This window comes from Argiope bruennichi, chromosome 3 (assembly GCF_947563725.1).
Source record: "Argiope bruennichi chromosome 3, qqArgBrue1.1, whole genome shotgun sequence".
Classification (NCBI taxonomy): Eukaryota; Metazoa; Arthropoda; class Arachnida; order Araneae; family Araneidae; genus Argiope; species Argiope bruennichi.
In genome coordinates this window covers 51075313-51092208 of record NC_079153.1, presented here as the reverse complement: position 1 = coordinate 51092208, position 16896 = coordinate 51075313, and the positions used below count along the sequence as shown (strand labels likewise).

The window sequence follows — 16896 nt, the reverse complement described above, 5'->3', positions numbered from 1 at the left end:
GTTCTTCATTACTATTAAAATTTTATGAAACATACTGTGTTAACTTAAATTATTAATTATTTTGCAATTCATATCAGAAGATCAACACGTTATAAAGATAGATATCCACGTCAGAATATAGTTGAACAGTGATCAAACTGATCAACTCTTCAACTATGTGAAACAATAGTCGAATCACCTTAAACAAACTACATTTTTAGAATGAGAAACGGCGAGTTTCGAAATTATATTAGTATACAATTGTATAGATAATAAAATGCTTATTCCATGCATTGCCTATCAATCATGTAGATTAGAAACTGTTAATCGGAAACAGCTATTTTGTAAAATGACCTTAACTCTATACAGCACATTTTCATAAGAACCTTGAATTTCAATTCTTTCTTTTTTCAATATCATATCAATTGTTGATCCTTTTCTCGTTGTTTTTTGAAGCATCGTGAGAAAGTGTCCATAAGTTCCGAAGAAAATGAAGTTTCCATATATCATTGATAAATATTTATATCAGCCTCACATTGAAGTTGTGCAGCATCAGCAAAGTGGATCATCTTTGTGCGCTCTTTTATATAAGCTTCAAAATTAGCTGATAATTAGTATCAGCTAAAACGATGTGCCGTTTGCCAATTCTGTGCGTACTGCTTATTATAGCAGGTACAGTTGTTTTTCTCTAATTTTAGAGAATTTAATGTGTGTGTGTTTTTAATTTGTTTTATGTTCAGAACTTTTAATATAATTTGTAATACTAGCAAAATATAATAATGACTTCTTGATAACTGTGGCAAAAATGCTACCTGATTATTTTGTTGTTAATTGTGGATGATTTTTTGCAAAAATTGGTACTAATTGCACAATGTGTAAAGAAATTTTTAGCATAAATGGTCTTAAAATAGCAACATTAATTAGCTGATGCCAAAAAGATAAAAATATCCTAGATATCATCCATTAGCATAGATAACAGTTCAACTAAAATTATTTATGATTTAGAAACCTTTAAAATGAAATTCAATAAATTAAAATGTCCTTTCAAAATTAATTACAAATGTTGCTTTAAAAGTGCAACTAAACTATTATTTAAAAAATTGCATATCAATGACTAAATTTAACAAAAAAATGTAATAGTACCTTCAATTTAAATACTCTAAATAATGAGGTGTTTTATTTCCAATTGAAATATGAAAATGTTTTATTTATTAGATTAATTAATGCCTGTTTTAAATAAATGCCACCTGGTCATATTTATATGACATTTAATTTATAAAAATTATTTTGATAATTATTTATTTAAGGCAATATAAACTCACTGCCTCTCTTCCAATAATTTTTATTTGTTTATTATAAACTTATCTTCTATCTACCGAATATTACAGTTTGTTTCATCGTTATAATTTATTTGTTTTGCTTGTATTCATTCCTTTTACTTCTATTTATTGTTACTAAGACTTTCGATTGCCATGTGTTATTATAAAAAGCATTGTTTCCTTTTTCATTTTCTCCATTGAATGCTATATAATTAGTTTCAATTTTTTAGTTTAATTAATACTTTCATCCAGATTTTAAAATCAGCGCTTAAGTCTCATTTTTAAAAAACAGTTCAGTTTATAAAATTAAAGCATTATGCACTTTAAATTATCTATCTTTTGCCTCATTATAATCCATGCAAAATTTAGATGTCGCTTATATACAATAGGTATATCAAAGATATTTCATTAAAAAATGTTAATATTGGATCATTAGGTTTTGACGAAAAGGCTGATTAATTTCATTTGGAAAAATGTTATTGGTTTTAAGGATTCAAATGATATTTATATTAATTATAATAAACGCAATTGCAAGTAATGCTGTTTTGGAGAAGACTTAACAATTCGCTCACATTATTTCTACATTACCTAAGAGTTTTCAAGAATTTTATCACTGTAACTACCGATCTGAATGTGACGATTAAAATTCATAGCAACACAAAAAAAGAAAAGAGACAAAAAAAGATTCGAATAAATTTTTTTAAAGAAATGTTTACCTTTTTTTTTTTTACCTCTAGGTGTTTTTTTCCCTTGTTTTCAAGCCAAAACATTAAATAAACAAACAAAATATATCAAGTAAGATCGTTTTTTTTTAAAATAAGTATGGTTACTTTCAGCGATAGAAAGTTTCACTGGTTTCCTAAAAAATACAGTCATTTACAGATTAATCTATAAAAGCTTTATTTTGCTGCAAAAAAGAAAATATTAAAAAAAAATATCTCAATTTTTATTATTTTTTCGTGAAATATAGGAAAAAAAAACTGAAGGATTTTTTTTTCGTTCTACAGACTCCTTGTTTGATTTAATTACGCAGGCATGTTTTTCAAAATTATTATTCAAAACATTCAGATCCTTGGGTTTTCTTGTTGAATGCTACCTTTTGTAATTCATCTCTTAAAATTCTAAATGAGTAAAACGTTTGCTTTAGTTGTTACTTTCCTTTTTCTTAGCTCTTTAAAGCTTTTTTTATTATCTATTCCGTTTTCAGAGCATGTAAGATATAGCTCATATAATTTTTTTTTAGAAAATATTGAATATTTTTTTAATGATTGCTTTACGCGAAAAATTTCGTTCATCTTTTATCAGTAAATGAGGTTCTTAAGTTTGAATCGATCTCTCGTGTGGGGGGGAGGGGGTAAAAACTACCTTACTTAATAAATATCATCCAATAAGTCTGCACATTAGTTTAAAGTTTAGGGTTGAAAGGATAGTGCTACAAAAATTGTAAAATATTCAACAAGAGCACATTAGAAATTAAATTAATATGATTGGCCGAAATTTGACGATTTTTCACACTTGTGTGTTTTAAGAGAAATCCTATATATATTAATTTCACTATTCAAATATATATACAAGACTAAAAATTGAGGTAATCATTTCACGCATTTAAACATCTGCATTTAGCAAATTCATGCTTATTATATAGCGGTCAGTAGAAGATGTAGGTCATTCTATGCTGCATCTGAAAATCTAAGAATAAGTGTGATGATTGTTACTTGTAAGGTCATATAAGCCTTTATTAAATTATCAAACTTCAAAAACATATAGATAATGAGATTATTGATTTAAATATTGATTAATTAATTTTGCCTATAAAGTTTTCAATTTTTTAAACAATCATCCAAGACACGCTTGAAAAAATTTCAAAAATTCTAGCGACTAGATTATTATTCTCTCAGTTTTATTAGTACTTACTATGGTCCGTTTTAAAAGTAATTATTGTAAATAAGATATTCTCTAAAGTAAAAAGGATGCAGCAGAGAAGAAATGGCACCAAGAAGATTACACTAACGTTCTTTTTGTTCTTTTTTAGATTGTATTATTAAAATAATCTTACAACTATAAAATTTCTTTCGCTACCCGCATACCTTAGGCTTCCTTCATATGTCCTGAGCGAGCACTGTAATTCGATACGGTTGGTTTATATCATTAGACACAGAATATTTCTGAGTCTAATGATTCTTATAGAATCGAGTTGTTCATACAGCAAGCGGTAACATATTAAATGGCTGTAATTCCACACTATTGTGATGGGAACATTAATTTGCTAAATAAAAAGTATTAAATTTTATATGAAGAAAGAAATTTTGCAGAAAGTAAGAAGAAAACTGTAGTTTCTTTCAGAAAACAACAAAACAGAGAATGTTTGTCACCCGAAACGAAAATCCCTTCTTTGACTTTTAGCAAAAGCAAGCGAATCCACATGGATTTTGTCATTTAAAACCATAATCTGCAACTTTTCTTATTGCTACAATTACACTTTTGTGTCAATTTTTGGTTTCTATCGGTCTGAAAATAGTGGCATACTTGGTTACCTTCACAATACTATAATATGGGTATTCAGTTTTATAAGTAGCACAAAGTGCTCAAGTGCGGGATTGAAAATAAAAATTTGATCACTTGTGCCATTCACGGCTTTTTGAAAGGTCCACATTTTTATGAGAAGGTAGGGGCACAATACATTTATTAGTTAACAGACGAAAAAGCTTCGGGAAGATCACTCTTCCAGGTTTCTAATCGAGAACAAACGTATAAAGACGGCTTCTAAGCTTTCAGATTCTATATTTTAATTAATTAAAAAAGGAAAAATTTATGAGGTCATAATAATTTAAAACGATTTCTAATGTTATCAATTTTCAAAAAAAATTATTGACAATATAAATATTGATTTCAACATTAATTAGTCCATTTTTTTTAAATTAAAAAAATCTGTAAAAAGTTTAAGAATTCAAAAATTTAGATTATTTTATCACATTATAAGAAATTGTTGTATTAAATGTATAAGGTTCCACTTAAATGATTTAGTCCTTTATGTTAATATATTTGTCATTAATGTAAAAAATGAAACATTTCTAGGAAGTGATATCCAGATTTATTAGTTAAGATATAATATTGTAAGGTAGAACTGTTTCAAAAATTGATATGGGTGTTTAATGGACAAAATGATAATTCTGTAACTGTTATCAAATTCAATTTTTTTTTTTTTATCTAAAATACCGCTCGTATTCTAGACTAAAGCATATGATTCAAAAGCTCTTGAGTAGAAAATTTACAATGAGACATTCCTATATTTATTGAAAATGTTGCTCAATGCGAATAAAAGTGGCTTCTTCTATTATAGAAAAAAATGTATACAAAAGAAATTTATAATCTTAATTTTTATCATTTTAAATTGCACACTTAAAAGATCTTATCGATTTTCTCAGTCAGTATTTTTCATTTTGGAGACATCTTTGACTGAATTAAATATAAACGTCTGAAAATTATTATCTGGGATATTCACATTCTTGAGTTCATTACACTGAATGCTGTCTCTGTAATTCGTTTTTAAAATTCTAAAAGCATAAAGTTGCTACTTTTCTTTTTTCTAGTTCTTTAAAGCTACTGATAAAGCTACAGTTTTCAGAACGTGTGGACTCAAATAAAGTTTTTTTGAAATATTTTTAAAACATTATTCATGATAAGGAACTTATTCATATCTTTGTTATCTACTAGCCATTTGGACTAGATTTCAACGTGTCTTTTTTTACTGATAAATCGCACCTGAGAACCTAGTAAAAGGCATTAAGAACATTGCGTTGAGCAAATACATTATTCACTGACTATGATAGTTTTATTATAATGCATTCTATTAAATAGATTCGACTTAGATATTCAACATTAGAACAAAGTATTCGACAAATATTTCGGAACTTATATCATTTAAAACACTTTGGTAGCTGCAACTATGTAATATTTGGAAAATCAGCAATTTTTTTTACTTAAGGAAGATGGATTTAAAAGTCAGATTTGCAGCCATCAACTTAAAAAAATTAAATCGAGCTTTCAAACTCAAAATATAGTTGCTTTCAAACAATTCATATTCAGTCTATGTTTTACAATACCATCTATGTTAATAGGGGAAAAAAATGTTAAAAGCATAATTTGAAAGGTCATATTTATTTATAAATATTTTAGTGTTTATGAATTTTTATGATTTATGCACAACAGGATTATGATTTAAATATTTAGTAATTTTATATGCCAATGTTTGAATTTTCAGCAAGAAATTTCTTGAGAGACAGATTTTTGCTTATTCTAAGGCTAAACTTGTTCTCTCGCTTTGCAAGGAATTAAAAAGATATTTTATTGCTACCATTTAAATATTTTATTCTTAATATCTTATTAGAACTGTATAAAATGTAAGCAAGTGTCAGCAAGTGAATGTATATTTTGAACTGTTTCTTTAAAATTATTTGATTGCTCAATAATTATAAAAAAGAATTTACTATCCGATTAAAATTTTTAAAATTCAAAAATTAATTGAAATAAGAGAATGTTACATATTTTTTCCAGTTTAAGGACTTTTCATCAAATATAGAAACGACAACTTGACAATTCTTTTAAAAGTCACCTCTGATAATATAATGGGTTTTATAAATTTTAAAAATAGACAAATTAGTAATTATTGAAGATAATTTATATATTCTAATTTACATTTGTAGAAAATAAGGTAATTTATTCTTTATTTCTTTAAAAACGAATCATTTACTATAGGGGATGAGCAAGAAATAAGCTTCCTGCCTCAGAGGGTTCAAAACTTACAATGATTGCTGAATGTCATGTGGACGGATGAATCTCACTTTTCATTGCCTAGTAATATAGTAAATAAAACAATCGTATCTAGGTGACATCGAATCACTATGAGAACCGGAATAAGCCAATGCGTTCTCATGTTTGGTTTGGTGTCTCTTTCTGGGTTGTTTCTTTTTCTTTTCCTGTATCTCGAAAACTCTGTATGGTCACTATAGAAACTTATGTTACACTTTTGCGTGACCATGTTGTCCTTGCGTTGTAGAAAAAGCATGTATTACCTCTTCCCACCTTTATGCCCCACCTCACTCTGCTCGTGAAGTCAAGAATTTCCTGTTGCACACTTGCATTGAAGACAGAGTGATGCATTAATGTTGTAAGTATAAAAACCTCACGATTACCACTCCGATGGATTTTGGTTGTGGAGATTATTAAAGTTCTATGTGTACTTGGCTCCTCTGTCACTTTGGTGAAACTAAAAAATACCATTTGATGGACCGTCAGTGGCATCAATGCCAAAATTCTGCGCTTAGCTGTATTAGACGTAATGATGCGTCTCACTTGCTTAATATCTTGTGATGGTGGTCATGTCGAACATCTTTTCTTTAAAATAAATGACCTGTGGCATGTTAATGTGTTCTGTTTCACTGTCTGTAAGTGTTTACCTGATTTGCATAAAATATGTCAATATGTTGTATGGGCGCTTTTTTTTGGTTACTTTTGGGATCACCTTTTTATAATTGAAAAAGCCCCAAAGTCCTTTTAATGAAATTCATGAAAATGTAATTTTTTTTCATCCACACTTTACTTTTATTATGAATTTCTGAATTTTGCACGAATTTATAACATATCCTGTGATATGTTATAAATATCGTTTATAACATATCGATGAAGAGATAAAAAAAATTAATAAATTCAGAAACCAACAGAAATTTAGTATCTTGAAACAAAACAATCAAATATCATTTAATTAATTTCCGCTCTAAATTTTTACTGTACTTTGTTATTTATAACATATTTCTTAAAAAATATTTTGCAACCTCGAATTATTCTTCGAAAATCAGTTGCAATTCGTGGTTGATTATTTTCAGAACTTATAACACGATCTGATTTTAAAAAGCAGAAAGGAACTTCATATGATATTATATGGTTTTAACTTTGACATTCGTTTCCATTGTTTTATTTACGTCATAAACAAAACATTTTAATGTGGGTCTTTCAAATGATAATAATTTGTTTACATTCTTTTCAGTTTACGCTACCGCTGAACTGCATAGCAGTGACGTCGAAGATACAGATGAATTATCAGATGATATTGATTCGTCTGAATCATTTGAAAACGACGCTCTGGATGCAGACTGGAACAATTTTTATAGAAGGAAACCACATGACCATTCAAAGGAAAAAAAGTCAAAGGAAAATAAACATTCAAAGGAAAAGAAATCTAAAGAAAATAAACATTCAAAGGAAAAGAAATCTAAAGAAAAGAAACATTCCAGAGAAGATAAGAATAGACCAATAATTTCAGACGATGCAGTTTTCTTGCCCCATGAGAGATTCTGCAAATATTTTTATGAATTTGATGGTTCTGAAGCCCGCCTCCTGTCGTGCCCTAAAGGACATCGTTTTGATGCTGAAAAGTTACAATGTCTAAAGTCCAAAGAAGTAGATTGTGGAAAACGCAAGAAAAATGTTGGTAAGGAATACATTTCATAAAAGAATTTAAATATGAAATTGAGTAAATATGTTCTTTTTACCACAGGTAAACAACAGAATTGCGGTTTATAAAATTTCCTAATGTATCTTACATCTTAATATATACAATATATAAAAAGCATCGATAAATTCCTATTTTTTAAAAAATTTCATAGCCGAAAAAATATTGTAAATTTATTTTGCAGATATTGAATTATATATTAGAAATTGCAGATTTAAAAAAGCAATATAAACTTATCAGGACGCACTTCTGAAATCATACTTGGTAATAATTTTTAGCTTGAGCTGTTTCAATAAGAAATGCCCCAAATGTTCGTTCAACTAAACCACGGCGAGGACGTCTGGTTATCACCGGGAAATTTTCTCGTCCTTCCGTTAAGTATGTGACTGATTATTAATGGTGCTTTCTTTATTTGTTAGACACATATCCCCAGATGAGCTTGAGGGACAAAAAGATTTTCTGATAATTTTTAAAGAAGTCCGATCATACATTTGTTCAGTAGTCATCAGTTAACTGAGATCATCTTTTATATATCAACCCCTTAAGAACACTACATTTTTAGAGAATAGAGAACTTTTCCCTACCTTTGAAAGAGAAACTTGGGTATTTCATTGGTATTGAAGTACCTAAACTCGAATGATCTTAGAAATGTCTTTAGAATGGCAAATGGCTTCATTTTCATTCCCTTTTAAAAACTCAATTTGTAATTCAATTTTAGAAAATTCATACAATTATCATTTGCAGTCCTGTATCGTTTGAATGTACTCTAAAAATTGCAAAAAAGGTTAAAACTTAAGAAATGTCTTTAGAATGGGAAATGGCTTCATTTTCATTCTCTTTTTAAAACTCAATTTGCAATCCAATTTTAGAAAATTCATACAATTATCATTTCACTCCTGTATCTCTTGAATGTACTCTGAAAATTGCAAAAAATGTTAAAAAAGAAATGATTTTAGAATGGGAAAGGGCTTCATTTCCATTCTCTTTTAAAAATTCAATTTGTAATTCATATTTAGAAAATTCGTCCAATTATCATTTTTACTCCTGTATCGTTTGAATGTACTCAGAAAATTGCAAAAAAAAGATAAAACTTAAGAAGCTAAACGCTTTTAAAGATTTAGTAATAACAGAATTATCGATATAAATTTGGTTTCCGAATCAGAATTATAGGGGTTATTAAATAATAAATGTACAGAATTCGCACACTTTCCGCATAGTATTGTTTCGTTTTCTATCCGTATTTTCCCCAGATATTGCATATCATGGTAAAATAACAAATATTAAATTCCTCCCAAAAGCAGAATAATGTAGAAATACTTATTATCTTATTATTATTCATATTTCGAAACTACAAATCAATTATATAGTAGTAACCATGAGCTCCGTCCTCCGAACTTACTAATCACACATTCAAGAACATTGACGAAAGGAATTAAGCTTTCATTTAATTTCACAAGACTTTGAAACTTGGAAAATCCATCGATATCAGGGGTTTTCCTTTTCCATATCTAATCTCCAAACTTTTACTTTCGGCTAAATGAAAACGCCATTTCGTTCCATTAAGTGCTAATTACCTTCAACTTTCATGCTGCGTTGACAGTGCACAACAAGGTCGTGTTAAGTTCATAATCAATCAATCAAATCCATCTCTTTCTTTGGCGATGAATGCGTAGTAATCCTTCAGCTAAAACTGAAATATGAAACATTATTCTTTCTGCTTCAAAGAATTTTCTGAAAAAGTTGCATAAACAGGAGATGTTGACACTAATTAATACACTAACTCTTTTATTTTTTTTTCTTTAACTTAAACTGAGAATTGCTTTGTAAAGTTTTCAAAAGCAGGTTTTAGAAAGTTGTAAGCATTTTATTAGGTTGTCAACTTTGTGATTGCGAATTTTAAGCAAGAGAAAATTCAAAATTTTTATTAGAGAATACAGCTTTATTAACATAGGAATTGTCTGCTTTTATCAATGGCATTTTATTATCTTGCAGACCGTGTCGTAATTTCAGGTACATAAGAAGTCTGAATTTTGTCGGTAACTATCAGAATAAAATGAGATTTTAAATCATCAAAGTTGTTGAGAATTTTACCATTTAAAGAGTTTCTGCATTAAATAAAATAAATGGAAATCTGAAGACGCAAAGTCAGGCCGCCTGTATAATGGATGTGATAACACATTCGAATCTAGCTCCAATAATTCATGACGAGTGACCAAAAATATTTAGGACTTTACCCTATCATGCTAGAAAGTAACACTCTTACAGTTTGTTAACTCTGGGCGGCATCGCATGATTTTGTAAGTTGTTGAAAATAGAAGTTTGACGTAACCTTTTGACTTCATAGTATAAGTTCAAAGTGCAGAATTCCTTTATAGCTCCATCAAACTGATTGCATAATCTTTATTTTTTGGTGAATCTGAGATTTTGATGTTGTCTGAGCTAGTTTTTCTGTATTGCCCATGATATTTTTTGATTAATGTTATTAGAAACAACTCATTTTTCTTCGGAAATAATCCTTGGCTTTGAACACATTTACAAAACAAAATTTTGCACTATTACCATCTTTTGATAAATTTCGTAATTGTTTAATTGACACATTGAAACGAAACTTAATGTCAATTTCGTGAAATAAAGCTTGCCAAATGAAATAATAAATAAATTCTGAATTCAAACAAAAATTCAACTAAATAAAAATAGATATATTAGCGACTTGAAATACAATAAAACTAAAGCTATTTTAAACCTCATCATAATTACTTTAGAGTTCAAAAGGTATTAATAGAGATATATAAATCAGACCACTATTTCCAAACAATGTAAAAAAGCTAAATTTGTCCCATGTTGAGGCAAATACTATTTCATAGTACTTGCTATTAACTAAATGACTAAAATATCAAACATCTTTTTTTTTACAGACAGCAGTGAAGAAAACAAAGCCAGAATCAATTTCAAGTGTCCTCGATGGTATGGTCTCCACAAACACGAGTATTATTGCCATCTTTATTACAACTGTCAATACAAGAGGGTGCGGTTATTTATGTGTCCACAAGGAATGTTGTTCGACGAAAACAGAAACAGTTGTGAATCTAGTGAAAATGTCGATTGCAAAAAGAGGATTGACCCAAGTGGTATGTACATCATTTTTATTCACACGACACTAAAGACATTCATATCATGAGCGTTTGAAATAAATTTAGGATTTGTAAGGACGAAAACGAGCTCGATGCAAATTTTTTAACATTATGATATTTAGCATCAAATTTTTTTCATCTTTATTTTCTCATAAACGAAATATACAAGGATAAAAGACAAGTAATCGCCAAAAAATCTGAGATTTTGCGAATGTTCATGCAGACCTCCTTGAATTCGCAAAGCACATTCTAAAAATTATGTCTCATTTATAGATCAATAATACAACGATTTGACTATGTAAAATTTAGTACAAAGTTTTTGTATCTAATATTCAGATTTTTAATAAATTTTGAATCAAATACTTTAGAGAATTCGTCGTTCGTCTGTCAATAAATCTTGCATGTGATCTTGTTACAACATTCGTAGTACACAGAAGACGCGAACTACGAATGTTCACTCGCATGAATGTGAGTACGTTGAGTTCATGAACACGATAACTCAAAACCACTTTGAAAGTGATGGATACATTATTTTACACTAGATTTGTTGATCTCTATCGGAATTAGAATGAAACCAGTTTATATGAAATCCGTCTGTCTGGTTGTCTAAGACAAAGTAACCACAAAACAAGGCAAATAAATGTTGTTGTTTCTTATGGCACTTGGCCATGGACAAGCCCGCTGTTACGAAGACAGCGATTTTAAGCCGGTGGGGGAGCGTCTCTTGTTTTTATAGTAGCGCCATCTAGGGTCAAGAGAACGACTTAGCTACATACACGTCACAACCGCTTTTACGGGGTGGACTTCATTCATTCATCCACAGATCGTAATTTAGATCTGAATCAGAGAACGATCACTCCTGATCCAGTATCCCCAATGGTATTACTCTCGACATGGAGGACTTAGTGACCACGACAGATTTTTACGCGAGTCAGCCACCAAGCACGAGTGGAATCTTCGGCCGGCGGGGTTTGAACTCGCAACCAAAGGGACGCGAATCTAACGCTGTACCCAGGCTATCCTGGCCTTAGACAAATAAATAAAAGATGGTAGTCAGTTTTGACAATTAAAGTACTGATTTGCATAAAATTTTAAATCAAATCCGTGAGAGGTCTTATTATTTGTCTGTCTGTATTTTCGTGTGCATATAAACGCGATAAGTAAAAAAAAATGATTAAAAAAATTTGGATACATAAAATTTAATACACAGTTTTAGTATCTAACTTTCAGATTTTTAGTAAATTTCGAATCAAATCTTCAAAGAGTTGGCCATACGTCTCCGTACATTCCTATGCATGTAAACATGATTTCAAAACGCAACAGATTAGATCAATTATGGCAATATTGTTACTACATTCGTAATTGTGCATCAAATGTTGTTCGAAATCGGTCATAAAAAGCATACAAAATGCATTCCAGATAATCTTAAATTTAACATTTTACTTTCATATTACTCTAGTGCATTTCAATATGATCCCAATTTGTGCTATGGTAGAATTCATCAAGATTATATGAATTTGTTGTTTTTAATCTACAGGTGACAACGAACTGCGTCCGACAGTCAAGCCAGAAGGGTTTGTGTGCCCATCCAAAAGCGGCAAATTCCCGCATGAGAGGGACTGCAGTGCTTTTTACAAATGTGAGAACAGAAAGTACAAAATACACTATTGCTCGAAAGGAAAACTGTACAACGAACGTAAGAGGAACTGTGAATCTGAAAATAAGGTGACATGTGGAAGCAGAATTCACCCAGATCGTAAGTAAATATTACATTTGCGATTTTTCTGTTTATCTAATTATAAAATAGCTTTTATCAAAACAATCATAATTAAAATTGAAGAATTTAATTGTTTTTAAAAAAGATGCATAAATATTGATAAATGTTCCAATTATAAATGTTTACATCAAAAGAACATTAATTTTTATGATGTCATCTTCATTACTTAGGCAGAACTAAATTCATATTAATTCGTCGATAAGCTCATAGAACTAATTATTTAGCAATAAGAGTAATAAAATATCGGGATGAAAGTTATGATTTTAATATATCAACATGCATATGATTGTGTAAAATTAATTTTCAATTTGAGGTAATTTAAATAGAGAATTTTTGAACATTTTTTTTTTTGTAATTATTGTATCGATAAATATGGTTTCACCATTTTTTATGTTAAAAAAAGATACTTTCTTATAAAAATTGTAGATCGATTTATTCGAAATATTTTCTGTCGGGAATTACAATATTCCTCCATCTTTCGGATAGCAAACGAGTTACGCAAAGAAAAAATATCTAGTCATTTAGATGTAATCCAGTTATCAAATCAATTCCTGGTATCTGCGTGGCAATTTAATATATCACCATAAAAGATTTTTGCAGGGAACTGAACAACTAGTAGTCTGAAGGAGCAACATTTGATGAATACGGCGTGTAGTGCAATACATCTCCGAGAAGTAATTCTAAAGCTCCTTTCACTAATCTGGCAACATTTAAGTGGGCCTTGTCGTGTTGGAAAAAAACCTACTGGACGTTTCTCCTGCAGTTCTTTATTCAAATTGATCAGATGTTGTTTGCAAAATACGCCATTGAGGATTGAATCTGCATCTTAAGGTTTTTGATTGTTTACCGTGCTTCTTTGTTGTTTGTACTGAAATCCCCATTTTTAAATCGCCGGAACTACTCATTTCAAGTTATATTCGATGGAACATATTCACCTTAAATGTCTAACAGCAACTGATGTGTTTTTGTTGTAGTTTTCTTTGCAAGGAAATAATGTAATCTGTTCATAAGTATTCTTGTTATTCAGATTCAGCGAGTAGCTAAGTCTTGAAGTTTAATAATTATAGCGAGTCAAAGTTCTCAACAAAAGATTTATATCTGGCTCGACAAAATTTTAGCTTAAATATTTGATGCTTTAGGTTGTTGATTTGAAAATTAACTATAAATGTATATAATTTCTCTTCAGATTTCTCATTCGAAATAATCGCAATATTATTTCTTGGTAAAATTAGGCTTTGTATAATAAACTACGAAATATTTTAACGCAACTAATAGTCTAAAGATATACTGAAACTCTTTTTCAAATGCCTGATTTATAAGTAATAAAAGAAATAATAATAAATAAAGGAGAAGTTGAAAATACAGTGGCACACATAGAGAGAGAATATAAAAATAAATAAAATAAATGAAAACTATTTTTATAAACACACTTTATTAGTGCACTAAAAAGTAAAATTATTTCTCAGTTTAAATCTTCTTTACTTGTTAGTCTTTATAATTAGTTGCTTTAAATATTTCAAAGAAATCATTTAATCAAATTTGGACATGTGGAATAAAAATTTACTTTAATTAATCGTTAAACTAATAATGAATTTCTTAAACTATTAAAATGGTGTATTGTCATCGAGAACTATGCAAGTATAGGAAATTTTTAGCACAAAGACTACAAAATTTCAGTTTTGCAAAACAAGATAATTTTAATAAAAGTATTCTAAAAAAAGAAGATCGCAAATGTAGAATTAGAGAAATAATTTATTAGATAATACAAAAAGTAAAACTTAATCGCTTAACAAGAAACACGTCTATCTCAATTCTCGTAATATTACAAATGGATGAAGAAAACTGAAATCGTTCATAATACTAATGTTCATACTAAATGAGAAAAATATAAAAAAATGTGTTATTAATTAAGAAGAACTGGGTTTTTTTTCCACTTAAAAATTGTGACAATTGAGATAGTTGCTTTAACTTAGTAGATTTATTTTTTAATTTCAATTTTCTTACCCTTTCTGGGTCATTCACCTCATTTGAATTTAGTCAGGTCAATGAATAATAATAATCTTAATGAATGGAGGTTATTTTCAGACAGGATTTCACCAAAGATCTACATGATATGCATTAAATCTGCCTCGGAAGTCAAATATTTTCATTTTAGAATGAGAAGTCAGATGAGTATTTGGCATGTGTCTGAATGACATTACGCCGATTGTCAGTTAATCCTTATTAAGACCTGTGCACAGGCAAAAGTTAAATTTAGAACACGTGTGCTTGATGTCAAGTTAAAAGGTAAAGAGAAAAAGAATGAAAGGAAATTAAAGGAAAAAGAAATAAAGACTCGACAAAATAATCTTGGATTAAGTGATTTGTGTGACTCAGGCAGCATGGCCTCCACCAACCAGACGATCAAAAGGGATTCATTGTGGCCTTTCAATCTCTGAATCATCGTCATGGACTTTATTATTTCCTTGGCATAAAAATCTTGTACAGAATCACAATTAAGAATGTGAATAAAATTTGAATAATAAAGAAATCTGAAGAATTTTTTATCGATTCAGATATCGACTTTTTTTATCAGAAAATATACATTTATTATGAGAAAGAATTAAATTTATTTCAAGGCTTTAATCTACATGAATTAATCTCATCCCTATTCGGAAGTTCTATTTCTGCCAGAATTCATTTAATCTCTTATAAATGTTAATGTGGGTTAGTACAATAATAAAACAGCAATCGTTTATAGCAGAGATATTTCCCATAAAAAACAACTTTGGTACTTTTTTTTAAAAAAGAAGCCTATCGGTAAAACAAACCGTGTAATATTTTTCTATGAAATAGATTTTGGAATTTAAGGATTTGTTACCTAAAAATATAACTGAGAATTCCAAAAGATCTTTTCTTTCTCAAATAATTCTAGTCGTGTTTAATTTAATTATTTAATTTTCAGTGGATCCTGATGAACCCGAGGACAAAGTAGTTGATCCCCGTCCAAAGTTCAATTGCAACCAGAACTTCGGCAGGTTCACTCACGAAGCGTACTGTAACTGGTATTATCAATGCCACGACCGCCTTCCATCAATCCGAGAATGCAGAAGAGGAAGGCGATATCACTCTCACAGAAGGAGGTGCCTTGACAAACACGAAGTAACTTGTGATGGGAAACCAGACAAAGAGGGTATTTTTTTTTTTTTTTTTCATATTTTCAAAGGAAAACTTTTGTTTAATGTAATTTTATAGCATGTTCAGGTTTGTTTTTGTGGTTTGTTCTGGTTAGCTTCTTATCTTCTTCAGATTTTTGTGATAAATATTCAACATCTGATTTATGATACTTTGTCGGTGTTTTGTCGATCTCCATCTTATCCATATTTTCAAGATAATTTAGGAAGTATGAGAGTAAGAAATCCAGCATACAAGATCATACACATACAGCATACCATCTTATCCATTCTTTAAGGCTAATCTAGGAAGTATGAACGTAAGAAAGCCAGCATACAAGTTTATCAAATTCCATCTTATCCATTCTTTAAAGCTAATCTAGGAAGTATGAAAGTAAGAAAGCCAGCATACAAGTTTATCAAATTCCATCTTATCCATTCTTTAAAGCTAATCTAGGAAGTATGAAAGTAAGAAAGCCAGCATACAAGTTTATCAAATTCCATCTTATCCATTCTTTAAAGCTAATCTAGGAAGTATGAAAGTAAGAAAGCCAGCATACAAGTTTATCAAATTCCATCTTATCCATTCTTTAAAGCTAATCTAGGAAGTATGAAAGTAAGAAATCCAGCATACAAGTTTATCAAATTCCATCTTATCCATTCTTTAAAGCTAATCTAGGAAGTATGAAAGTAAGAAAGCCAGCATACAAGTTTATCAAATTCCATCTTATCCATTCTTTAAAGCTAATCTAGGAAGTATGAAAGTAAGAAATCCAGCATACAAGTTTATCAAATTCCATCTTATCCATTCTTTAAAGCTAATCTAGGAAGTATGAAAGTAAGAAAGCCAGCATACAAGTTTATCAAATTCCATCTTATCTATTTTTTAAGACTAATCTAAGAAGTATGAGAGTAAGAAAGCCAACATGCAAGTTTTAAGGATATGTGTGCTCCGAGTGGTTCATTAAGAAAAGTAGACTGATAGCAGTCGCCTTCCCGGTACACGCATGGCACTCGTACAGCGCTCTTT

The 16896-nt window shown here is 29.6% G+C and overlaps 1 protein-coding gene across 1 annotated transcript in view; it reads left to right on the top strand.

Annotated features, from left to right (window-relative positions):
• The first annotated feature begins 515 nt into the window (after positions 1–515).
• The window catches only part of LOC129964027 (uncharacterized), a 19905-nt gene continuing 3524 nt past the window's right edge, over positions 516–16896 (top strand). The window contains exons 1-5 of the mRNA XM_056078691.1: positions 516–651; positions 7342–7785; positions 10722–10934; positions 12475–12693; positions 15659–15886. Of these exons, the coding sequence (XP_055934666.1) occupies positions 609–651; positions 7342–7785; positions 10722–10934; positions 12475–12693; positions 15659–15886 (1147 nt within the window). The 5' untranslated portion in view covers positions 516–608. The remainder of the gene's footprint in view (positions 652–7341; positions 7786–10721; positions 10935–12474; positions 12694–15658; positions 15887–16896) is intronic.